This window comes from Falco biarmicus, chromosome 3, assembly GCF_023638135.1.
Source record: "Falco biarmicus isolate bFalBia1 chromosome 3, bFalBia1.pri, whole genome shotgun sequence".
NCBI classification, from domain to species: domain Eukaryota; kingdom Metazoa; phylum Chordata; class Aves; order Falconiformes; family Falconidae; genus Falco; species Falco biarmicus.
The window spans coordinates 34,460,084-34,486,895 of NC_079290.1; the positions used below are offsets into that span (position 1 = coordinate 34,460,084).

General features: G+C 39.8%; 2 protein-coding genes across 6 annotated transcripts in view; one reads left to right on the forward strand and one right to left on the reverse strand.

Moving 5' to 3' along the window:
* The window catches only part of CPNE3 (copine 3), a 34,292-nt gene extending 23,781 nt beyond the window's left edge, over positions 1-10,511 (reverse strand). The window contains exons 1-4 of one of the 5 annotated variants that reach the window (XM_056330250.1): positions 10,402-10,511; positions 9,803-9,911; positions 9,599-9,676; positions 381-520 (exon numbers count right to left, since the gene is read on the reverse strand). In XM_056330250.1, coding sequence (XP_056186225.1) covers positions 381-512 — 132 coding nt within the window. In that variant the 5' untranslated portion in view covers positions 513-520; positions 9,599-9,676; positions 9,803-9,911; positions 10,402-10,511. Of the gene's footprint in view, positions 1-380; positions 521-9,598; positions 9,677-9,788; positions 9,989-10,401 lie in introns of those variants that run through there. The other 4 variants (XM_056330251.1, XM_056330248.1, XM_056330252.1 and 1 more) reach the window with 4 other exon arrangements.
* A 75-nt stretch (positions 10,512-10,586) lies between these two features.
* Positions 10,587-24,918, forward strand: RMDN1 (regulator of microtubule dynamics 1). Its single transcript, XM_056330254.1, has 10 exons — positions 10,587-10,869; positions 11,339-11,450; positions 14,113-14,200; positions 15,925-16,084; positions 16,774-16,863; positions 17,518-17,573; positions 19,643-19,730; positions 21,356-21,386; positions 22,652-22,785; positions 24,763-24,918. The coding sequence occupies exons 1-10, from the start codon at positions 10,726-10,728 to the stop codon at positions 24,799-24,801; spliced, it is 942 nt and encodes a 313-aa protein (XP_056186229.1). The 5' UTR covers positions 10,587-10,725; the 3' UTR covers positions 24,802-24,918.
* Positions 24,919-26,812: the final 1,894 nt, after the last annotated feature.

Consider the following 26,812-nt stretch of genomic DNA (forward strand, 5'->3'; position numbering starts at 1 on the left):
ATCTTTGCTCCCTGTAAGGAGTATCTGTTCCTGTGTAGGGAAGACCAACATAAAGATGGTGTATTTTCAAATCCAGGATAAGACCCTAGTTTTAGAATAGTATGTTTATAAAAGCCCATTTAAGCACTTATAAGGCTTCTTCTGTTGGTTCACATATGGCTGGGGGAACAGTGCTAAAAACCAGACAGATGTTAAGTATTTGTTAGAAAATTATTATTAGTGTGCTGCCTGTACAACTATTACAGCCATAATCTAATGAAAATTATTCAGAGGTGCTGGTACACAATTAAAATACTTCAATGAAATCATATACCACTGTGTTTTAAAAGGTCCAACAAGTAAGACTTTTTATCAGATTTGTGAGAAGCATCGTGTTGTACCTCATACCACTGCTGGCCACTTGTGTTCTGGAGAAGCACACACAGTGGGTCTGACTTGGAACCAACATCTTTGTCCAAGAGATTGGTGCAGGCAATGGTCAGCTCCACCTTTGTCACACACTGTGCCGCCATTTGTTAAGCTAGAACCAGCAAAAGAAATCATTATTTTTAAAATCGACTAAAAAGCAAACAATGGGATTGTCACAATGCATGAATTCTCTGACGGACAGTTAGATTCCGTTAGCTTGTCAGGAGTGAGATTTGAGGAATTTGCAAAATCTGCAAATTTTAAGATTCATGATGTGCCAATATTACAGTATTCCTGTCATACTCTTGGCTTTGCCACATAGCTATAAAACTGAATTTCAAAATTTTCACATATAAAACAAGATCAGATTTCTTAGAATGCTTGAGGAACCAAATGGAAAACAGGATACATCACAAAGAAAGCATCGTGGTTTGAAATGCTGACAGTAAAACTTAGCAAGCTTTAAATTACATCCTGTAAAGCCCACACGAATGCCAGCATCTTATAATGTAGATATTAGTTCAACAAATAAGGAAAAAAAATGTATAATATACTCCCCCACCAAACCTTTGTAACAAAACGTTAAAAGCACAAGCATGACAGAATTGGAAAAGGAGTTTAAGTGGGTTAACAGGAATAGGTGACCTTACTTTAGGAAATCTTCAAAAACAACTACAATTGTTAATAATAGGGATACACAACTCTTAAGTCAAGTAAGAACTGAGAATTAGGAGGAAGTGTTCTTTCTGGAGGTTTGTTTAAAAAAAGAACAACTGAAAGCTTTCTCACATTTCCTCTTAAGTATCTCAGCCTTTCTCCAGTGGAGCTGAGAAGACCAGCAGATACTACAAACCTACAGAAACAACCTCATTATCAGTTATGCATCCCACACTGGGATAACGTGCCTCTGCAAGCCTGATTAGGTTTGAACAGCAGGTGTTTTCTATATAAAAAGACCTCTATACTTTTCAGGAATACAGTTGATCATTTCCAACACCTTTTTGGTAAGTGAGCCTCTACAGTACAATTGCCCTCAACTCAGAGACTAAAACTTCCACATTTTTCCACAAGCAGCCCATCTTAGATGTTCCAAGGCCTCGTTAGCTTCAGGTTCTCCTTCCTCTACAGTAAGTCCACAGTCTAGTCACAGTATCCCTTTGGATTAACTTACCTTGAAACTACACAAGACACTAAAAAGAGTATGGGAAGGCACCTGCTTCTATCTAGCCAGCTCACTTGCATCTTACACATGAACATAAAACTATACTTAACCCAACTCATCACTCTTCCTTTCACTGCATTCATACGGCTTTTTGTGAATTTCTTAGAGGCAAAAAGGGAAAGGAACATGGAAAAGAGGAACAACGAACTGAAAAGAGGAGAAGGTAAACACTGTGGTCTGAGGGAATTTTCCTGAGGCTTCTTCTATTCCACTAGGACACACTTCACACATCATCTCTCCATATCTGTTTTGCTATCTTAGAGGTGGACCTTTCGGAGACTAAAGCAAATACAAATTATCTGTAAAGGAACCACTGAAGCATCCATGCATATACATTGGTTTTAAGAATCATGTCAGATTCACAGAAATCCTCCTGCACATCCCAAACACATAAACCTGATTCCATCTTGAAGTATCTTTTGCTCCCATGAGTTCACCAAGTTTCAGTCACTGCGCTTGAGGGAAAAAAAGCGAAGCTTGAAGTTCTAAGCACTTGAATTGTTTTTAAAACTATGGTTTTTAGCCTTACAAAACACTTTTCTAAAAAGCAGTCTGCCCCTTTTTTTTCCTGGTTCTCTTTTTATACTGGTATTTTCCATTCCGTATTGCTTTCCTGGCTGCCAGACAGAGCTCATTAACAGTCAATGACTTTGCCCATAGAATCCAGTACAGGCCAGTGCATGACTCCTTAATGGCCGTTTCCAGAAAAACAACTTTCTGCTGACAAAATGATGTTCTAATACCCACTGATGCTGCAACAGCAAATAGGAAGGGTTTTCATTAAATTCAACAGAATTCAGACTTGAATTGAGACACATTTCTCAAAACAGTCAAAATTTTCTTGCTCTTACTTCCCTGAAAGTCATTATTACAAGTCCCCAAGGGACCTGTAGCCACATTTCTTTTGTTAAAGAAACGTTTCCAAAAATCACTGGTAAATGGATGGCATCCAGTCAACCTAAAAATCTGATCAGCTTTTTCTGCTTAGCCTGTGTATGTGTGTGTGCATGTCCCACTTACTCTTACGTGAGTACTTTCTCATGTGAATACATAAATTCTGTTCTCCCACTATGCATCTAATGTGGGATAAGAACAGATTTAGCAAAAAAAGTGCGGTGCAAAAAACGCCTTTTAACACTGTGGTGGGTTGACCTTGGCTAGACACGAGGTGCCTGCCAAGCCACTCTATCCTTCCCCTCCTCAGCAGAACAGGGAGGGAGAAAATAAGATGGAAAAAACCCAAACCTGTGAGTCAAGATAAAGGCAGTTTAATGAAGCAATAGTAAAAGTTGCATACGTGGAAGTGAAGGAAAACAAAAGATGTCATTCTCTGCTTCCCACCAGCAGGTGATGTCCAGCCACTTCCCGGGAAGCAGGGCTTCAGCATGCATAGCGGCTGCTCCAGAAGACAAATGTAGCAAATAATAAATCCCTGCCCCTGCCGCTTTCTCCTCCTTTCTCTTAGCTTTTATATCTGAGCAGATACCATATGGTATGGAATATTCCATTGGTCAATTTGGGTCAGCTGTCCTGGCTATTTCCCCTCCTAAGATCTTGCCCACCCCCAGCCTATAAGGGGGAGGGGAAGTGAGCGAGAAGCGCTGGAGAGACAGCCCTGGTGCTCTGCGAGCGCTGCTCAGCAATAGCCGGAACAATGGCGTGTTATCAACACCTTTCTAGACACCAATACAAGCACAGTACTGGGGCTCAGCCCGACCCAGTACAAATACACACAGAAAGGAAGAATTAAAAAGCTGCTGCTCTCCCCTGAAATGCAAACGCTCTTGTTTTGAGACATAATAATTTCATCCATGTTAGATAAAATACAATTTATAACGTGAACAAGCATTTATCCAAGTGGAGGCTGCTCAACTTGAAACCCAGCTAAAAAGGCAAAACTTCCCAAATCCTGAGATGGTCCTTTAATCTCTTCATTTCCAGATTTGCAAGATCCAAGATGAAAAATAATGCAAGGCATTTCCCCCAGAGTTTTTGAGACTATTAGGCATCAATATTAGCTGTATACAACCTGATTTTCAATAATATTATAAACATTGAAATTTAGTAAAATACTAGTGAGAAAAAAGACTTATCTCATTAACCCAGAACAGTATTTGCAGTACTGAAACTCGGTACGTAAACACCAGATACTTCTCTTACAACACTGCAGTCACTACAGAACTTGCAGAGGGCACACACATGCTTCACATGTGTGAACTCAGTACTCTTTTGAACAGCAAAACCAAACCAGTAACTGTTGAAGCTCTGCATATTTTGCACAAATCCTTGTAATCCCATGTTGCACAAAAGCAAGAATTACGCCAACTCCACCAAATTCTCCTCACATCTGAAAGCCCGTGTTACCTGAAAACTTCCAAAACAGGTTTGGGAGATGGGTGATAGGATTCCTAAACATTATAAACTCCCTCAAAGATCAGTCACTGTCAGGTAAGTAAGAATGCTTTTTTTTGAAGACTTGATGCAATACAGAGGCTGGCAAACTGCAGTCTCTTCAGGATGGTGGAAGTCAGTCATAGCTGCACTAGTGCATTACTATTGAAATACAATTCTACAACACGCTATCAGATCTAGTAGGCAAATTGGATGCAAAATATTTTAGACACGACTGGATTACTTGCACATTTGGAACACCGGAATAACTTCACATGGACAGATGATATTGCTTGGGCTCTGGTAAAATGATCCTTCACTTCCAGTAACAAGTAACATCGCATAACATGAGAAATTTATTTAATTAGTTATTGTTATCCAAGTGACTGCTGCCCATTAGCCAAATACAATTAAAACCTCTGCTTTTTTCAAGCTATCAACTGCTTGTCTTCCATGTAGGGGGCATCATAAAGTGACATAAAACACACCAGAACAAGGCCAGATGACAGCTCAATAGTCCTTTTTATTGAAATAGTTTTTATGACTGCAAGAGCATATCAAGCTTTTAAAAAGCACCAATAATTCTGGATAGGAAAAGACTGAAAATTACTACATAAACTGTATGGCAGGACTTGCAATATCCAAACTCTGAACTACAGCAATGTATGGTCACAAAGGAGATACCTGTTCCTGATCCTATGACATGTCTAGGCTGCTCAAGAGCGTGATTATGTCAAATAAGTATATTAAAAATCCTGCTGCTTGAGCTGACATTGTCAAAGCAAAACCATAAGTCAAGGACTAGTCTTGTCTTGCAGTTCCACCAGTCATAATGTTCTCTGAATTCTTCTAAGGATTCTACTGAAAACAAGTCGTGTCCACCAAATAACCCAGCCAATGTCTGCTTTTCAATGGAAACTGTAAACAAGACATTCCACCTGGAAAGGAATAGATCTATTATCAGAATAATCTTCTAACAGAGCATTTGGGAACCGTCAAGACTGCAGCAATCCTGTCAACCATGCAATACCAGAGGAGAGTACAGGCTTGACCAGATAACCTTCCAGTGTAGTACAATATGTTCATAACTGTAGGTGCTTCCCAATCTGACAAGCAGAAGTACATAACTGCAAGAAGACAGAAAGAGTAATAAAATGAGCACTGCTGTAGCTGGGTTTGGCATCACTGCCTCTAGTCACAAGTCTCAAACCTGTTCTGATGTAAGCTATTGCTGTCATTGAACATTTCCCAGTTCCTGTGAACTACAAATGACAATAGACCAAAAATCTGTATTTTGTAGTTACCTCAGGGCCCAGATGGACAGCAAAAAAGCAGGGGAAACATTTCAGAACTTGCTAAGAATCAGCTAATTCTCTAGATACAATGTTACACTTAAGCGTTTTACGTGACCTGTGGGCAAGACTGAAAAAGGCTGTACCATATGCAAACAGTGCTCTGACCCTTCTTGGATTATTATTTCCCACAAACCTGGGCAGATAACAACAAGGAAATAAATCAAATAGACAGACAGACTATAAAAATGAAAGTCATGAACCAAGCTTAAACCCAAAATAATGCATATGAAGCTTTATTGTCCTGAACTTCAGTGTATGCAATTGTTCGGACAGGACCAAGATACCACTTACTGCAAAGTGTTTGTAGTAAAGAGCTCTAGGCCTATATGACTTAGAACCTCTTCTATTGCAGACCAAGCAATAACAGCACTTCTTGCAACAGCCTTTCACAAGAAGGGTTCTGGTGAAGAACTGGCACAAAGATGGACAAAACAAGATTTAAATGAAAGTAACTTGGGAGACAACATCCATCTGACACTATAACCTGCTCAACCCATAATCTTAGCACAGTTCTCTAACATCTCCTTGTTAAGAGTTACATATCCAAAGAGCAGAGAATGACATCATACTGCCAGAAAATGCCAATTCTGCTGCAAGAAGAACGAAATTACGACAAATGGATGGTTCTTTCCACTGGCAGGGCTAGTAGCAACACAATTTCTAGTGATCTTGGACTACATGTATATAAATATGTATTTTCAAAATATCTCATAGTAACCCTTCAATTCTCAATGAAATAGACCACCTCAAAGAAGCTGACATTTCTTATAAAGTTAAAAGGCTAAGGCTGTTTCATAACCTAATTTCATCACTGCATTTGAAAATGAGAGCCTTCTCTAAAAATTATACCTCTAAATCTGAATTCTGGCTCCTCTTTTTTTCTCTTCACAGGCAACAGCTAACAAAATTTTCCCGTGGCATTAGCTGATGTGCTGACAAGCTGAGTAACAGAAGCAGCTCAAAGTAACATATCTCACCTTGAATTGTTCTGTATTTGAAGAATCAGAAAAAACCTGGAGAGTGAGCTGATTCTTCTCACATTTGCTAAGTAGTATGGACGAAGGAATTGTACCATTCTTAACTGAATAAGTGAGATTATGCTGATGACTACAGAACTCATTTTATTGGGGATCATGCTAAACAAAAGTAAGAGCTAATATTCAAGACATGTGAGAAGGGAGACATTGATTTCTCTACAGGAAATGAATCATCTATTTATACAAGCTTCATCATACCCAGGCAGTTCAAATATTTATCTACTGGACTGGTAGCACACTGGTGTAACAAGTCAGGCAATTATTTGTGGATACTTCCTATATATAAAAATCTACCATAAAGTCACATTGCCAAAGAACATATTTAGAATTCTATTTTTACAAAAATCCCACTGTACAGACCAGAAACTATTTATTTTACTTCTTATGGATGCCTGTTTACAAGATGACTTAGAAACAGCCATTTCTAAATATCCTTCTGTTCACCTTTTTATTCCTGAATATGCATGTTCACTGTTTAGGCACCTCTTTAATGCTAAAGGTTCTCTCCAGCATCCTCCTCACACATAATAATTTTAAGAATTTAGGGTAATGTTTAGATCCAAGTGAGATAATTATAAAAGGCAATATTATGCCCTGAACAAGAAAATCAAGAAACACAGATCTCATTACTTCAATTTTTTTTTTTTAAGCAGATGGCACTCAACCAGGGGAAAATGCATTTCCTGCATGTATGTTTTATCAGAGTATTTTTATATCAATTATTTTATGGAAAACAACCAATCAACTATGTAATTTGAGTAGAACCGTAAATCATATACTCTTCATTGCAATTTCTGTGTAGAGCCACTGCCTTCACATAATTAACATTATCCAGAAGAAAAAAAACACTTGTATCTCACTAAAACTTGCTGTGTTTTATTACAGAAACAAGAGGCAAGTGATCACATCTTTTAGACTACTCTTTCTTACAGTCCATTTGAATTCTGGCATGCCGTGACACTCCACTGTTACAAATACCAGTCCTGAAAAATGAGTTTATGGTAACTTACCTCAGAGGTCTGCCTCTGGGCTTCTCAGCAGAAGGCTAAAGCTTCAATACTAGCATTAAAAATGTGAAATGAAAGGAAATGAAAACCAAGAATTGTTATTCCCACATATCAATCAAAGTACCAGGTTTGAATGCATATACTTTGAGGAACCACAGCTCCTCTTAAAGTAAAAAACCTGTCCAACAGTTTTATGAGTCCATGACAGCATCACTGTAAAGTTTATTTATGGGAAACTCGGAGCCTTTGCGAGAGAACAAAGTACAATATAGATTAAATATTTTAAGAGTCCAGCAAGAAAAGCCCTTCAAGCCTTTAAGAACAAAGATCGGATTACCTTTTTTTCCTATTCATTTAATGCTTTTCTTTTTTCAGTAAGGTGACAGTGTTTTCAACTAAATAGACCAAAATCAGTGGCTTGCAAGCTCCCAATGTGGCTTACGCGCTACAAAACATATGATTTCCCACACTGCTTAAGGCTAAGAAAAATCCATAAAAACACTACCCCACAATGGTCTAGCATATAATTTTGTATCTCAGTATAAACAACACTAACTTGAAACTGACAATCACAAAATTACACTTTACTATGGCACAGCTGTATTTCAAACCTTCCTGTAGGCAATCCAAGAGCTCTCCAGTCAGCTCTCACACAATTCTGTATCATAGCAGGTACTTGCATTCTGCATTCACCGTGCCTGCCAGGCATCACACATGCTCTGTGTGTACATAGACACTGGCTCTGAACACAGGCACACAGCAAACATGCTATGCCCTGTAACCATCTCCGATTATTTTATTACACATGTGCTTATCACCTACCATGAGGACTTCATAATAACCCTACGGGATGTGAGAAACACCAGAAGCAAGATGCCACCACTGGATCTAATTTGGCTGGCTCCAACTGGTGCCTTGGACAAAGCACTGAGTGAACACATGCACCTGATCCACCTACATGATGGGAAGGATCTACAGGATACAGTCTTCTTTCAACCACATAAGAAATTAGGAAGCAAATGTTCCAAATCATTAAGACTATTAATCTTAGCCTAATTGATACAAGAATTGAAGTAACTTTGTTGTGTTTAATAGGAACTGATGCCTACAAACACTAATTCAATCATATATTTATGTTGGAAGAGCATCCTGACTTTCACTGAAAAATTAACAAAATTAATAAGGAAGGGAAAAACATATCTTACTACTTAACTTTGTCCCCAGTGGATTTCCTAAAGGAAATCATGGCAATGACAGCATCTGGTTCTAGATCATAACAGGGAGGAGGGGAAATTAAACTCCATCCCAGCTAATACCATTAACCTATCTGTAGAGTTGAGATTTTAGTTTTATTAGCTGTAAAAGAAGGATCTTTGGTGTTGTTTGTACAGAACTGCTATTATGGCTTCCCTCTAGCCTTGAACTCTGTAGAAACATTAACACCTTGGACTTACCAGGCGGCTGTAAAAACACTGTGGTACAGCACTGCTAGCCATGGAATTCTGGCAGGTGACATTTAATAATGGCTTAGTTATTCAGCTTAGCAGAAATGGACTTTTGCTTTCAACATCTGAACTAAACTTAGTTGAACAGTCAAAAATAATGGATTTCTATAGATTAATTCCGCGATACACAGATAACACAAACATACTTTTTGGAAAAACGCTACATTCTTCCCAACACCATAACATAAAAACAAAAAGACCCTTGTCTGGTTCTCCTTGCTCCCCTACACATCCATCTTGCTTACTTTGCTGTCTTCCAGTGCTTGTTGGTGTTCTGCATGCCCTCTGAAACATCTTATCTCTACAATTATACATATATAAAGTTAAAATTTAAAATTTCAATTTAAAAAAAATAAAAAATCTGGGATTAAGTTTGAGTCTAATTATTTTTTTACTAAATAAACTTTTTATGCCACCACAGAAATATCTCTAACTTGAACTTTCCGGGACATAAAACTCGCAAGAAAACAAACAGGTTTAAGTTTTGGAGGCAGGGTGATGCATATCACCTCGAGGACACTTAACGGGCTTTGAAGATAAGAGTATGGAAGCAAAAGTGAAAAGCTTTCATATTTCAACTTTTCCCTAGTGGAAGAATAAATTATGACAACACGCACGTCAGCTAAGGTTTGTTTTACATATACACAGCTGCAATGAAGAAAGCAAAACCAACCTCCCACTCCAACAGCAGCTCAGGAAGAAAAACATGTGGGTTTTTAGGGACGACGACGATTTTCTGACAGTCTCCTTCCTAAAGGGTGAGGGCACCTTTCAGAGCAGCATTGCACCGCCACAGGGATGGCCACCCGGGACGTAAACGTCGTGGCGTACAGCCTTCACTTCACTAGAAAGTGAAGTTAAACCAGAGTTTCGCTACCTGAGGGACGGCGGATCACACGACTGATTTCCTCGAGCTCCGCAGAAGTCCGTGTGCAGTCCCCCGCAGCGAGCTGCCCGTGTCGCGGCGCAGGAAGCCGGCCAGCCACCTGAGGGGGTGTTTCGCAAGAGGAGACGGTTGGGACAGCTGCCGCCCGCGGCGACAACCGCCGCCTCCAGCCCCAGCCCTGCCCTGCCTCCCAGCTGCCACCCTCCCTGCCCCAGCCCCAGCCGTCTCTCCGCCGGACGAGGCGGCCGCCTTCGCCTGCCGGAGGGGGGGGGGCGGGGCGGGCGGCAGCCCGAAGGAAGGGCGCCCGGAAGGCATCGGCGCCCTGTACCCGAGCCGGAGGGGGCGCAAGCCCCGCGGCAAGCGGGCTGGCACACGGCCAGCACGGCCGGAGGACTTGCCCCTCAGGCACGGGAAGACGACGGGGCCCCACCAGGCGACCGGCCGCGGTCGCCAGGCCCCCGAGCGCTCTGCCTCGCCCGCGGACGACGGCCGGCCCCGCCCTGAGCAGCGGCACGCCGCGCAGCGCCACGGCACAGTACAGCACAGCGGCCGCGGTCCCCTCACCCCCCGCGGCCCGGGCCCCCGCTCACCCGCCGGGGCCGGCGCCAGCCGCGCCAAGGCTGCGGGACCCCGACGCCCGCAGCAGCCACGCCCACGCCAACCGGGCACGCCCCGCCCCGCCCCAGCCGCCGGCGATGGCGCATGCGCACACGCCCCTCCCACCCCCTCCGCGTCCTGCCGGGGCGCGGCTCGGGCCGGGCGGACAGCAATGGCTGGCGCGCGGCGCGGCGGCGGGCCCCTGGGGGGAACGGGCGGCTGTTGCCCTGGTTTCCCCCCTCACCCGGGCGGGGCTGAGGGACGGACCGGTGCCTCGCGCGGGCGGGGGGCGGTGCTGGGTGGCGAAGACTGCTGTGATGGCGGCGCTGGCGCTGGCGCGGCCCTTCTGCGGCGGCCCCACCTGCCTGGGGAGGCTGCTCCGGCGCCCGGCGGGAGGCGCGACGTGCGGCCCGTGGGGCCGGGGGCGGCCCGGTGCCCGCCGCGGGGCCGGCGAGAGCGAGGTACCCGCGCTGCCGCTCCGGGGGGTGGCGGGCGCGGGCGCGGCCGCTTCCCAGGGCGTGTGACCGGCGCTGGCCTGCCCGGGCTCCCGGCGGGGCAGCTGCAGCTGCGGGGACCCCGGCGCCGGGGGCGCGGCGAAGGGCCGGCTTCGTTTTCCAAGAGCCGGTATCCCTGTGCGCGTTTGAAAAACGCAGGTGGCTTTTTTTGCTTCTTACCCGGTGTTTGCTCCATATTTATGGCTTGCTTTCAGTCTAGTGCTCTGTTCCTGTTTTAAAACGTAAATTACTAGCCTCTGTTAAAAGAAAATAATCCTCTTGATGATGTGTTCTTTTCTTACACAGTTTAAAAAAAATAAAATTAAAAGGGCTTTATTCGGTTCAGAATCTGAAATACAACTGGTGCTACCGATGAGAAAACCTCTTTTTTTAAGTCAGAGTGACTGTTTATTAATACATATCTTATCCCATGCAGGTGCTCAGAAAAAGCCTTCAAAGGGGGCTTTTGCTTTCAACGGGGGCCTTGTTCTTTTATGAAGCTCACAAGCTGATTTCTGGCTTTGTTGAGGTTCATGCAAGCTTCAAAGGTAATATTTTCAAATTTTGAAGTACACAAGCTATTATAATGCAAAACTTAATTTTTTTAGTGCAAGAATTGCATAGGTAAATGGTGTAATGCTTTTGATTTTTTCCCTTAAGACTGCATGCAGTGTGTTTCCACGGCAGGATGCTTTTGAAAGTTAGTCTTGTAAGTTTAACAAGTGATTCGTTCCATTGTCACTGAAAGCAGATCGAGTAGCTCGTCCTGTCTAGGATATAGCACACACGAAAGGTGTATGACACCTAATATGCTGCCCAACCTTTAAATAACCTAGGCAGATAAGGTTCAGTTAGGAATGCAGATCAAACCTTAAATCAGTTTCTAGAAATCTTAGTTGAGATTTTCAATATGAACACTGTGATTCCCACGTAATCTAGCCGAGCAACACTGAGATTGTATTTCAAATAATTTTGATAAATGTTTTGTATTTTTTTTCATACTGAAAAAGGGGAAGTAAAGCCTTGCTTTACCTACCAGAAAAGAGAACAAGTGGTAAAATGTACTTTTCAAGATCTGAATAAAGATAGTCTCACTACTGGAAGAAAAGTAACACTATCTTAAAAGAGGATATTGTTTCAGACTCAGAACTCGTTTATTGCGTGGTACATAAGGGGTTTTGAGAGTAAACCTAACTGAATGGAGAATAAGCTTAACTGAAATGTTTGCGTACTGTGCAGATTAGATAGTAGTCAGTTCACATAACTTGTTCCGCTGTATCTCAGAGAGGAACATCTTAGATGTTTATGCTTACAGAAATAAAAATTGAGGCAATAGACTTTTGAACAGATAAGGACCTGTTTAATTTGCTGTAACAGAAGGAGCTTCAGTGAATAGGTTTAAGATAGTGACCCAATATGCTAATAAGAAAATTGCCCATGAGGAACATAAGTAACACTACATAGTTTCCTCTGGTCTTTTTTAGTGCATTCACTTGAATCTGGCATTTACATAGCCAAGAAAAACAATGTTAATGGGCTTTCCATGCAAGACAATTAGTAGATATGGTGAAAATAAGAGTAAAAAAGAAATGAGTGAAAAATACTCTTAAAGAAATGAAAGTCTAGTAATTTACATAGAACACCTGGTGGGAAGTATGTTCAGAAGATTGAGTTCTGAGCATTTAGTCATTAGCTGTGTTAGTAGTGTTCAGGTGGTCTCAACAAGCAAACATAACGTTTCGCTGAAAATAATACTGAAGATGGACCAGGAGGATAAGTTTGGAAACTAAAATCCAAAGTCTATGTAGACCGTTATCTTATGTTTGAAATAGTTGATAGATGGCAAGGTTAAAAATTATCCAGAATGCTCTCCTGATCTTCAGTGATTTATATCCTAGGATCTTTTTAAGCTGAAGAAGAGGGGTTTGTGTTTAGTAGCCTTTAGTGTGTTTTTTTTCTTCTATAAGTAAAACTGTGCTGCTGTGAAACTGACTATCATATTCAGTAGATAACTTGAAAAAAGAAAGCACATAAACACGATTAATTTTTATGAAGTTGGGGGTGGGGGTTAGAGCTTATGTTTTGACTTAAAAGTTGGATCTTGGACCTAGGTACCAAAGAGACAATAAGCACAGCTGAAAGTTCTGTAAGAGATTGCACAAAGCTTTTGACTTAAAAGGTAATTTTTTTATTGTTTAATGTTGGCAGAAGAGTAAACTCAGAGTATGATCTTCTCCTGTACGGTTATATACTTTAATAGAATTATCTACCTGCTTCCCTTTGTGTATTTTTCCTCCTAATTCTATCTGTTCTCATGATAGAATCTTGCATTGTGTGGTGTTTGATATTTCCGTTTCTGGAATGCTATTTTACATACCGTATACATATTTCTTTATATATTATTATACTCAACCAGCTGTAGAAATCATACTCCCCATCTGTTGTGTTTAAAAATTTTTGAAGTATCTTAAAGAACGATGGGTACTTACTTAGTTCATAAAATGATAGTCCAGAAAGCCAATTCTGATTTTCAAAGTTATTTTTCGTTTTAGTATCTTGAAGTCAGAGAGGTTTCAGTAGATTAACTGTATTTTTTGGAGTCGTGTTTCTGAAAATCAAGGACTTTAGTTAGAAAACCTTTGAGCGAAGTTTCATTTTTGGCTTGGCAACTAAGATAGGCACTCAATCTGCAGTCATATACTGGTGAAATCGTGGAACCATATTGAGAATGAAGAATACTTTTTTTTTTCATTTTTATTAATTTTAAATTCTGTACATATACTAATGAAGGGATTTTGTTACTTTCAGATCTCTGCTGCACTTGCCCTCATGGTCATATTTGTAATTTATATTTTTTTTACTTTTCTGCCATTTTCACAAAGAAGCAAACAACTTGCTTCTAGTAGTCTGATACATTGAGAAAGACACTTTTGAATGTTAAATCTGTTAAACATCCAAAGGTCTGTTGCTGTTTTGTAGTCTCATGAGAGACACGTGTATTTAGCATTGTTTGTCTTCCTAGCTGTTCATTGCAAATGTAGCTTATTCAATCCTGCTGTGCATGTAAGTTGTAATTAGATGGCCTAAAAAGGAACTACGTTGTTCTGTGTGTTTCAGCTAGGTTGTCTTGCTCAAAAATTGATTTTGCTATAACAGCCTAATTACATGTCATTTGTTCTTCTGTTTCCACCATTTTAATCCCTTCTTAAGTGGAAGAAGTTATAGAGCAAGCAGACTACCTGTATGGGAGTGGAGAAACTGAAAAGCTGTATCGGTTGCTGATTCAGCATAAAAATAGGTACTTGACTGCATTGAGACATTACTGTGACTTTTCTGTGCTCTTCTGTTGTCAATTTTTCAACTAATGTGCTCATTGTGGTATGATAGAGAACCCTGCTTTTACCCTTATGTAAGTAGGAAAGAAGGGCTTTTGATCTTTTTCCTCCAAATGGAAAAGTGAACCAAGAAAGGACTGGTTGCTGTAGAAGGAGAAGGTTAGCACTCAAGTTTCTCAGTTCTGCAAAGGAGGTTTTTTTGCTTGTTTGTTTTCTTACTTTAGGAATCCTTTAAAATATAATGCAAAAAATTACAATGTGTCTACGCTTTACTAAATGATCAAAATACCTAGAATTCAGGTACTGAAAATTTTTGGAAGTTACTGTTTCATTTCCTTTTCATTGCTGACCAGTGGTTCTTTCTGTTTTCATTTGTCTCATGTTAGGATTTGAGTCTGGAAAAAAAAAAGCTCTTTACTCATGTAGTTATGTCCCAACAGCACAAAACGTTATCGATAAGTGAACTGGGACAAGCTGTTTAAGGAATAAGCAGAAAATCCATTGCAGACTGAAGAGTCCATTCCTTTGGAGGAGACAAGGTGTCTCACTCCTAGAACATTTCTGGAGGAAATTAACTGTTCAGTTGTTTTCAGGGTTTTGGGATTTTCCCTCCCTTGTTCTTCCCAGGGGCCCAAGTGTAAAGCCTGGGAAGTTAAATGAAGGCCCTAGCCTGTAAAGGGACACAACGTCATAGGCAAGGTGTAAGCTTGCTACTAGCTGTATAGCAATACTAATTATTCTGCAAGCAGTAATGACTTCAGTAGCAGTACTAATGTTTTTGTGACTTGGCTGAAAAATGAGTCTGCTAGTTTTGTGTTACAGTGTTAACTAGAGCAGGAGTGTTGCACTCTGAGCAGTGACTTACATTGTGAGTTTAGCAGTAACTCATGTATGCTTTTTAATATTTTTAGTTTCTGGTAGTTTTGAGTTCAGTATTCCTTTGCTGGGGGTGGGGAGCAGGACTTCTATAGCGGGATAGCCAGAACTTCTGAAAGACTTTCTAAACTTAAATTTAATATTAAAGTCTCTATTAAAATAGTGAGCCAAAATTAAAATGGTAGTTAGCGAAAGTGCAAGCCAGTGTTTCAAAACAATATGTTAAAATAATAAAGCTTAAAATTGCTTATCTTTAGCTATAATATACCATACACCATTTGAGGTAGTGATATAAATAAATATATAAATGTACAGCTTTATGTGGTGGTGATGTGGCTAATCTATGTTTTTTTCACTGTTGTTCTGGGAAGAATTTAATTATTTAGATAGGATTATAGGGAAAAATATGCATAATGTTTTAAACATTCTTAGTAAACATGAACATCAAATCAGTGGAATGCTGGGAAAAAATACTCTCTAGCTAAGTACAAAGTAGTCCCTTGTTTTCCTTCTGGTGTTTTGACTGGTACTGTTGGGTTTTTTTAAATCTGCATCTTTTTTTAGAAAACAAAGTCCTTTCCTAGAGATACGTTTGCTTCATAGACCTGAATTGCAGAACAAAGGTATTGTCAGACAGTCTAATGGAGGGCTTTCATTTGTGGTTACCTTGGGGTTGTATATAGCATAGAATGACAGATACTGTGTTGTCTAATCACCCACTTGAGATACCTGTTGAAAGACTGGTTTAAGACCTGTGCTTGTTTTGTTTCCATTATTGCTTTAAAATGTTAGTGTTTCTGTTCATAACTAGTGATGATGCAGAGTTGTTGTGGCGGCTGGCGCGGGCATCACGGGATCTAGCTCAGCTTAGTAGTACTTCTGCAGAGGAGAAAAGACAACTGGCGTATGAAGCCCTTGAGTGTGCAAAAAAGGCACTTGAAAAAAATGAATCAAATTTTGCAGCGCACAAGGTGAGCCAAGCAAAATAACTTAACTGAAATCTTGTTCTTTAATTTCTGCCAGTAGAAACTGGAACAAATGTCATTGTGCCGATTCAGCAAACTTTAGCATAATTTAACTTTTCAGTTGAGAATGAGAGAGACTTCTAATATTCCCTAACTTTTTTGGAAGATCAGAGTTCAGACTTTTGCAGCTAAATTTCCTCTATACGGGAAACAGGCACTGGTTAAATGTGCGCAGGACCATGGAAAGAGGTGACTGATCAGGTTGATTACAGTTGGTGTAATCAATCACCTCATCCTTCTCTGATGTAGCCTTAAACATGTTGTACATGCCTCACATCCAGCATGCTGTTTCTGTACACAATAGTAGCTCTACAATTTCACTGGAAATATTTCAGGCTCTGCCTTTATCCTGCTTTTTTTTGGTTGTTTTTTTGGGGTTTTTGGGGTTTTTGTGTGTGTGTGTGTGTGCTGTTTCTCTCACAGGCAGAGAGGTGACAAAGGACATTGATTCCCTTATGCATGCAGACCAGCAGGTTGCTCTGATGCTGCCTGACCTATTCGTAACAAGTATTTCTTGCTATTTGTCATTAGTGGTGGCAGCAGCTGTTATGGTTTTGATTTATTTTTTAAAAAAGAACACTATTAATAGCTATAGTGCTGTATTAAATGTTTTATTTTTGTTCTTGGATTTACAGTGGTATGGAATTTGCCTCAGTGATGTTGGAGATTTTGAAGGAATCAAGACTAAAATTGGAAATGCCATTGTTATCAAAGAGCACTTCCAGGTAGTGTAAACAGTCTTTTGCATATGACAGCATTAATGCATCCAGTAGGTAGACTGTGTGACAGTTGTGAACTATTTTTTGGTGAAAACTTGCAAGTGTACTTCCGTTCAGATATCCTGGTGACACTTATTTTTGCGTTACTGTGACAGTCCTTAATGCCCCAGCAACAAGGAGTACAAATAATCTGCTGTAAACTAAGTCCCTATAGAAGGGAGCCTTGAAATGGCTGAAGTGCTTGTGACACCTCTTAAGACTAGATAAAATGTAACTGTGCTGTTGAGAAATGGCTGTGTGGCTGTCCTTTTAACTGTGGATTGTATAGCAGTAAAGGATGAATGCTGGAGGAGATAAAAGGACTACTAATTTTATATCACCAGAAATTATACCAAAATGTGAACACGCCAAGTCTTATGTGAAACACTTAATGACCTACTAAACGGAAGTGCTTACAATTCTTTCCATGTGTTCAGTTTTTTGGAGGTGAGCCGATTTAGTTGTGCACAGAATAAATACCGTATCACCTTGAAATTCTACACACTGTTAATCTGGTTTAATTAACAGTAGGATAACAACTCTACTTTTTAAATGTATTTTAATCCAAATGTGGCAGAAAACCTTCTTATATTTTGTGTTTTCCCCCCGCCCCCTCATTAGAGAGCCATTGAGCTGAATCCAAAAGATGCTACAACAATTCATCTTATAGGCATTTGGTAAGTTGTATTTTCAAACAAAAGTTAGCATGTGGCAAAGAAAAAATGCCAGAATATTAGATGTCTTATATGAATTGCAGAAATATTTGGAATAATTCAGTGGTTTGTACTTAGTTGATGCAGACATGAAAACCTATTGGATGGATATAGGGTGTCATGCCTTGAAAAAGTCTGGCCGTTAATTCTTATGCAGTTCAAAAAGATGAAAATGAATTGTTTATTCAATTTATTTGTTTTACTGTATGGAACTGTTAAAAATTCATTTTGCAGACATAAGTATTTTCCCACAGCAGACATCAGAGTACTACTCATTTTGTTCTACTGGTGTGAATAGAGACAAAACTCTGCAATTTACACTGAATGTCAGTGATGGCTGCAACTTCATGCAATGTGTTTAGTGAAAAGCCATCAAAAGTGAGATGTGTTCCTAAAATACTTCATTATCTGTCATTATACTGTATTTCAAAAATTATATTTAAATAAAGGCAGCTTATAAATGCATATGTATTAACAAAAATGTGGGAAATTTAATTTACTGCTCAATGGTATTGGTACTAAGAATCACTGTTACATAGCAGGCAAAGGGAGTGGAAATACAACTTTCCATACAACGAGGGCATTCTGTGGAAGCAGTGTGGTTAAAAGCAGTATCTTTTATGTGTTAGTGAGAGACTCTAGATAGTATTTCTGGTTATTGGTCTGAAAGAGACCAAAGCTGCTACTTCGTTTTACTGGAAATCTCTACTGTAAGATTGAAAGATAGAAAATAAATAAAGCCAATGTATTTGTAGCTTAAGAAAACCAATATTAAAAACCACAGCCACCTTCTGTGTTTTCTCCTGGACTCTTGAGTGTCAAAGTAAACTACAATCTACTGCTCCGGAGTTATTAGTTTATAGACTTAATTTTTCAGCATCCACCACTCATTCCCACATGACCTAACAACTGCAATAGTCCATTTTCCTATACAGAAGTGTGTGCTACCAACTGAATGAGCCTCAAGGTCAGTTTTGAGATAGAAAGCTTGTTCAGGAAGGTACTTAAGACGTTGTTCCTAAGGAAAATTAGAAAAGTTAATCAGAAATGTGAAATTATTACTGCTTTTGCCACCAAAATATCTCCATATTGTCTATTTAAATATACTTCTTATTGAATCCCAGTGTGTCTGCATCTGAAACTGGGATTTGGTATCAGCCAGTTCTTGAGTATTTTTCTCCTTTCTCTTTCTAGTCTGTCCTGGATTGAACCTCTTTTATTGGCATGATCATATGGCACATCTGATGGCAAAATTTCAACTCACAATCTGTATTCCATGCCTTCTTGCCCTCCTCTGAACACCTCCATATTTGCATTTAATGATTTTTCATCTCCTCTAGAGTGCTCTATTTTACGCAGTGAATAATATTTTTATACTCATTGTGGGAGGGTAATAAAGTGAATAGCATTTAAGATTTACACTCAGAATGTTCTACGTATTTTAAATACTTAACATGTTTAATCCTTTCAGCATCTCTTAAGACAGGTGACTGATTACCTTTGTTATTTAGTAGACAGGAAAACAGCGTAGTATGGCCTAGCCCAGAACACCATAGTTTGATTCTTGGGTTTTATCTTCATTCTTCTAGATCAGAGTCTTTCTGGCATATACTGCAGGTCTGCTTTACGTTAATAATTAAGAAAAACAAGGTAGTGTTGAGGTAAGGCAGTGAAATTACTTAGTTGTGCCTTGTTTTTGCAAATGTATTAGAACAATGCCAAATACACATAAATTGTTAACATAATTTAAGCTCAAAAGCTGTCTTACGGTTAATACTTGTCTCCAGTTTCGTCTGATGTAACAGCAGTTCCCAGTAAAAGACACACCATAATTTCCTTAGCAGAGCTACGCTGCAACTTCAGATGTCTTGCTGTTTTGTTGTACAGTTGTAAGAACTTGCTTATAGAACTTGCAGTGTGGCTGAAGCTGTTGTGACTCTTGGAAACAACTAGGATGTCCAAGATACGAGAATGTTACTTGAAAACAAGAGAAAAATGTGAAGGTTATATACAACCATTTCCTTTTGCTCCAGGTGTTACTCCTTTGCTGAAATGCCATGGTACCAAAGAAAAATAGCTGCAACACTATTTGCCACACCGCCAACCTCCACATTTCAAGAGGTACAACATGAAAATGTTTCATAGATTATTGTTCCCCCCTCACAGAGCTGATGACAGACTTTTACTAACTTTCCTGACAAAGCTGACCTCTGCTTATGCAATAAGTGTGGACTTGTGAGTTTACAACTGCCATTAATAAAGTAAAAATATAACAGGAGAGTGAGGGCTATCTAAACCCATAAAAATCTTTAATTTTTTCAGCTGTAGCACACACAGAATAGTGAAAATAATTTCCAAACTACATGAAAATAACAAGTTATATGTAACTTAGTTTGTATTTACTATTATGATCTATTGCAGACAATTGTACTAGTTCCAGGGCTGATGATTTATATGGTAGTGCCATACCATGCACTATAGAATTTTTCCTTTTATATTACGTGCGAAAAGCAGCATCTTGCTTTGTTACTTACCATGAACAAATACCTTCTCATCCCCTGGCTACATACAGTGTGGTTTTTTCAGTTGAAAGTATTTTTGTTTCTCTCTGCTATGAAAATTCCTGCTGTCATACACCCTGTCTGGATGTGTATCTTCTAGGGTATCTAACAGTATGCATCTTATTTGAACACTTGTGCATACATAGAAGCTTGAAAATTAAACTGGTTATGGGAAAGTTTGCTGCAGCTATTACTGGTTAATGTAAACAAAGACTATAACTGGCCCACTGTTTTGTTGTTTCAAGGTGGGGGGTGGGCAGGAGTCACTAGGAAGTAATTGTGGAAGGCTGCTTGCTGTTGCGCAGAAAGAAGTTTGAGCTCTGATTGAAAATGAGATAAAACTTTTTAATGGAATGTCAAGCTTGTATGTTTTGCTGTATTCTTGCAAAAGCAATTTTCAAAGTCAGACACCATTTTAAATACTGCAGAATCATGCCATTCCAGTATCGAGTTCTGTACCACTTAAAGTGGCTGAAGAAGCAAACTTGCCCCAGAACCTGTAGGTGACCCATACTGGTAAGACTTCTGCAATTTCAGTGCAGTTTCTTTTGTAGTTATGTCCACACTTTAAGATCTCTGACAGTATTTTCCCTCTACCTAGTAACGTCAGGAAAAGGTAGGAATGGACTGAAATTTCTGATGTGTATGATGGGATACAAGTTGAAAAACACTTGTGGATTTCATAAAGATTTATCCTCATGGAAGAGGATACAAACCGGTGCTCTGTAGGAACCAATTCTCCCTGAAATATGTCAACATTAATGACCCGAATCATAAAATTTATATCTATTACGTTTATACATCTATTAAATTCATACATGAGAAATGGCTGGGGGAAAAATGCAGATATGCAAGAAGATATGCAGGATGGTAGAAATAAAATCCAAGATTATCTTAACAAGGTGAAGACTGGAAAAACAGTCCAGTTTGCTAGGGACAAATACAAGGTACTGTACTTACAGAGGAAGTGGCGTGGGAATAGTTGGATGAGTATTAGTTCTGTTGAAGATGTCAGATCTGATTGTACATTTGAATAAGAACCGTCAGTACCATACTGGATTAATAAAAATAAGGTCATGGACAGGAAATCCATCTTCAGCTGGGTTCAGCATGCGCGTAAGGCTTTTGTTTGACTACTGTGTTCAGTTTATTCTCCATTCTAAAGACAACTTCTATCTTTTGCAGGCTCTTCGTTACTTCCACATGGCAGAGGAAGGTAATACTTCTAGCTTTTGGGGCAGAATAGTATCTTTTATGAACGATGACTTGCAACAAACCTCTAGCTTTCCCTACAGCCTGTTGTGCTAGTCAGCACAGGAGACTGTTATATTGGAGTTAACATCTGTTACATTAGAGTTAACTCAAAGTACTTGAACACACTTACAGTCATAACTCGGAGAGTAACGGGGGGGGGGGGGTGTCAGAATAAGCATTAAAGTGAAATTTGTACCTTCATTGATAACTATTCTTCCCCAAGGCATTCAACTGGAATGCAGGGGGAAGCAGCAAGCAAAGTAGGGAATTTTAAGTCAATTCTTCTAAATCCTCTTGAAGGTCAAAAATCCTCTGTATTCTAAATAGAACAACAGAGAAAGCACATTTTTTTTATTTTTTCGGAAGCTATTTAGATCAGAGTGCCAATCTATCTGGCAGTAAAACTCTCCACATGTAAAAGAAAATATGGACCTATTATTTCTCCAAGAGTGAAGCCAGAAGCAAAACCGATCAGCTGAAAGATGAAGGAAGACAAAGGGAGACAGTGTTCTATGGAAGATTTGTATGTAGCTGTATCAGTGAAATTAAAAGGAAAAGTTCATAGTGTATCAATTGACCCTGGGTGTCAAGTAATGCAGCTGTGAACTGGAACAGTAGACTTCATCTCAGAATCTGCTTGCAAAACACCTCTGGATGTTTTGAATCCTGACCTTCGATCCAGCAGCAGAGAAAGCTTGTGCTATAAGTATGAACAGCAGACAAGACTAGTCTTTAATGACGACTGATAGCCAAAGCATGCTTTATAAAAGCATCTTCTTAAATCTCTCCTTGAAAAAAGTTAAATGTGGGTAAAAACAGTTTAAAGTTTTCTTCCTGTGCAGCAAGAGCTAAGGTAGTACCTGTATGCGTGTGGTCTGAAGCTAGGAAATGTGCCCTTTATTTCCTTGCCTATACTTGCTAAGCTGGTTGTGTTGCCTGTTGCAGCTACGAGGTCCAGAAAAGCACGGCATATGAAAAGCAAAACTGTTGGCATGTTAAGCTCATTGCTTTGCTCTTTGTGAGGAATCTAGTTTCATTTAGTATATTAACAAGCTGCTAACAAATGTAACTGCATATGAGACCGAAATCTAGCAAATAAAAGTTTTATATTGGCTTCCTACTGATCCAAAGCCAAAATACCATTCATCTTTTCCAAAATAAGTATCAAATGGCTTTGACAGTATGCTGCTCATTCTCATTTAAAGCTTTCTTCCTGCCTCTATACAGCTGACCCAAATTTCTACAGCAAGAACTTGCTCTTTTTGGGGAAGACATACTTGAAGTTAAACAACAAAAAGATGGCTCTTCTGTGGTTAAGCAAAGCGAAGGAGTATCCTGCACATACAGAAGAGGACAAACAGGTAGGAAGTTAAGAACTGCAATAGTACAATCGTATATTGTAATCAATGTGTATGACATCATGGCAATGGCATTTTTTATAAAGTTAACTCAGAGTAAATTGTAGTTCAGCACCTATAATCCAGGATCACGCCCAGACACCAAAAAATGTGTACTATATTGGTAACTGCCTCTGAACACAAGGGTTGGAAATAACTGTTTATTATAAAGAGCTGTTATTCTTCTTCATGATGTATTTGTAGCTCTAACAACTCACCCTTAGCTGGTGTTGGAAGTTAAGGCAGGCATCTGAGCTAACCTGCGCCATTGTGAGCACAGAGTCGCTTTCGTGTGCCTAAGAATGGAAAGGTAGAAATTGTATTTTGGAGGAGCTAAAACCCACGTTGAACGGGAGGAAAAAAGCATGGATGTATCAAACACTTGTTGGATCTGTAAAAGTTAACATTGCAGTCCTTTCCAGTCCCAATGCTTGGTGACAGGAGGCACTCAATTACTCTTTTGAACTGCTCAGAAGGATCCTGTTTGGATGGGTAGGCATCTGCTTCCTGCCTAAAAGCATATACAGAGTACTTCCAGGAAGGGTAATCCACGAGGCTCGTTCAGACCTAATACTGCATTCGGTATAAACCGCAGCAATTGCAGTTATCTTTCATAAACCATCCTGTTAGCATCAAGACTAACGAAGCCTCATTTCCCATTGATTTTTCTTATGTTTGATTGACCTCTTAATTCATTTAGCATTAAGCTGCAGTATGAGATGCTGTAACTGTTACAGAAAACATCCAAATGTGCTGTGACATGTCAGAACGTACTAATTGTAAGAAATACTTCTGTAGGATTTTGTACTTAACATCTCAGAAAAAAACCACTACTGAGGTTTCCCTGTGTAGATTCCGTAGTAAGGCTTGAACTGTTTCTCCCAAACGTGAGCTCCTTCAGTAACATCTTTCAGTAGAAATACGAGTTAGGGTTCCGTTCCTCCTCTGCTTTGCAAAATGTATGGGAATTTAATAGCCTAAAGGAGTAGTGGTCTCAGGTATGTATGGAATTGGTCAGTTCTGACAGTCCCTAGTAGCTGGAGGCACATGAGAATAGTGATCACAAAAGTTTGCCTTTCTTTAGAAACCACACAAAAGGAGTCAGTAGTGATTTCTGTGCAGTAGTCAAGTTGTTAAACCGCTTTGCTGCAGCTGTGCTTGGCCTCCTGCTACAAATGTCTATTTCCTCATCTCCTAGAAGGGTGCAGAGCTGCTGAGCTGAGAGGTGGTTTTCTCTGCATTTTCTGGATGACTGTAAAATGCAAGATTCACTGTGAACTGGACTTGGTAGACCAGTAAGAAGGAAACTGGCCTGCGCAAAGAGATTGCCTCTGCCACATGCAGAGACATGAATTTCAGGCACGAGTAGGTTTTCTGAACATCTGTTACCTCTGAGTGTCTGCAGTATCTGGCTCGTGTTGTCTGCACTGCTTGCCCTGTCAGGACCAGAAGTTTGTTGGGGTTTTGTTGCTTGGTTTTTTAATGTAGATGTTAGAGCTCATATTAAAATCTTAATAGATTTTACCCAGACTCCCTAAGTAAAAGGAGTCCCAGAAACAGTCTTCTCGCGCTTCCTTAGCTGCTGTCCAGACTTTTGAAAACCCTAGGTTGGTCGGTTATGGTCAAATCCAGGACGATTTACCACATGCTACTATTGGACTACAGCAGATCAAGAGCTAATCCTCTGTATTCAGCACAAATAAACTTATACATATAGTAAGTGAATTACACTGAAGGCACTGGCTGAAGTGGTTCTACTCCTGTTTGTGTGTCGAGTGTTGAGCATCTTGACTACAGAACAAAAACGGCTGGTCTTAGGAGGTGTCTGAACTTACAGAACTGTGGTGAAACATCTGGGTGCTTGCATGGCAAGTTCTGCTAGAAGAGCCTGTAACTACCTGGCACTGTTTTGTTACGAGTGTATTTATTTATTTGTTTCAGGTACAGAAAGAAGCTTTGGAGTTGCTTAATTCTATGTAACAAGAAACAAGATCATGGGAATTCAGTGCCTCAGGTTTGAGCAGAGTAGGAAGGAGACCCCAAATACTACTTTGGTTTTATTGAAGCTGTTAATAAAAGTATACCCTAAGCCTGCCATCTCTATCTCGTTTCAATGAAACTGTCAACTGGAAGATCTATTTCATTATGTGATTCTGTCTGTTGATTAACCTGGGAATAAAGGGCTTCATGGACAAGCAGGGTATATATATTGGAAGGGAAAGGTTGCACAGGCTTTAAGTCTTTACACTATTCAGCTACCACTTATGTATGAGGAATAGTAAGAAACATGAGTAGCATAACTTCAAAGAAAGGAGGTACAGGGCCATGACATAATTATAAACCTGGATTTTTTTCTATGTATTTTTTTCTAGAGTGTCCTCTTCCTGTGGGTTCAACAGCCTTGGAGAGGAGTATATTTAGTACATTATTAGATTAAGGTTATTAGATCTTATGAAGGCTGCACAAGGAATCTAAATTCCAGCACACATAAATGCTGGTGTTGGACTTTGTGAAGGGTGCTGTCATTTAAAAACAGAAAAGTGAAGTTGGGGACACCTAAGAAAAACCTTTTTATGGGTAAATATCAGCACATACAATGAGAAGTTTTCTGTGGCACACAAATTCTTACTTGCATATTTAGAGTCCTTGAATTCTGAGGAATTAGTGGCCACACAATCTTTGCTGGACATAGGGGCTCCTTCCCCTAGACTATGATGACAGGAGAAATGCACTCTCCCAGTACATTACAAGGGAGCTACAGTTTGGAAGCACACAGTTTTCTGATCAAAGCGATAAAGTGAAACTTTCTTCTTGTTCTTGCTACTATTTTAGCAGGAGCTTCCACCAGAAAAAGAAATTAACTTAAGGTAAACATCCAGCATTGAAAATATTTAGACTTTTCAAACAATATAGTCTGACTAAGCAATAGAAAAGGAGGACTAAAAACCAAAAATGGTAGGCAATCAAATACATGTGGTCTTGCCAGTAGAAAGTTAAACAATCTAAAACAAATCAGCTATAAATACCTAGCGTTTGCTTGAATAGAAAAGGATACTGCAATCTGTAAGACTGAGAAGGGCATAAATTGTTCAGACTAACCAATCAAACTTGTGCCAAGTCAGTAGTAAAAATCCACAGCTGAGAATCTAGAGCTTTAATTCTAGTCTCAGATCCCAAAACTAGTTAAAAGATGGTATTCTCTGCTATGGTACAGTAATTCTTACTTTTCTATTGGTAGAGCATCAAAATAAAGTCTTTGGGATGTCAGAGTCCCAGGGTGGATGACATGTAATGTTTCAGGAATTCTTCAAAGTTTTGGCATTTGTACACTACAAACACATCTGCCATACACACAAAACTGCTTTGTGGCAGAAGCGCCTTCTGTGCCTTTTCTGCTGCAGAAAATGGAAGGCTATCCAGATTGCAAGTCAGAATTGTTGAGTGCTTTAAGAGCACCCGAGTTGCTTGCAGGAAGAAAGGAACAAACAGAACCTATAAACTACACAACAGCTCCTTCAGGTAGTGCTACCTCACTGGTTCCCTTGTTTGATCTCAGCCTTTGCTGTCTTCCTCCCTCCCCCCCCCCCCCCCCCCCCCCCAAGTACAGGTCAATTATGGGGAATGCAAATGGGAAAAGAAAAAAGTCACAATGCAGCATCAGTGAATTTCCCAGAAAGTCTTAAGTTAACTGTACACACACAAGTATATAAATTGTTGTGGGGTTTGTGTTTGGTTTTTTTCTCTTACAAGCCACGCTTTCAGTCAGTCCTTTGAAGCCAGTTAACAGATCATGTACATAAGGCCACTAGGTTTTGTTTTTTCCTTGCTTACTAACCCCTACCCAGAGGAAAAAAAGCACAGTTATTGAAGTTGAGACAGCTGAAATTGTCAAAACAATAAAGCAACTACATTCTTGTGATGTGCTGTCTTTTTTTATTATTATTTCTTCACTTACTCACAGATTCACAAAATTCAGCAGTTGGTAGTGGGT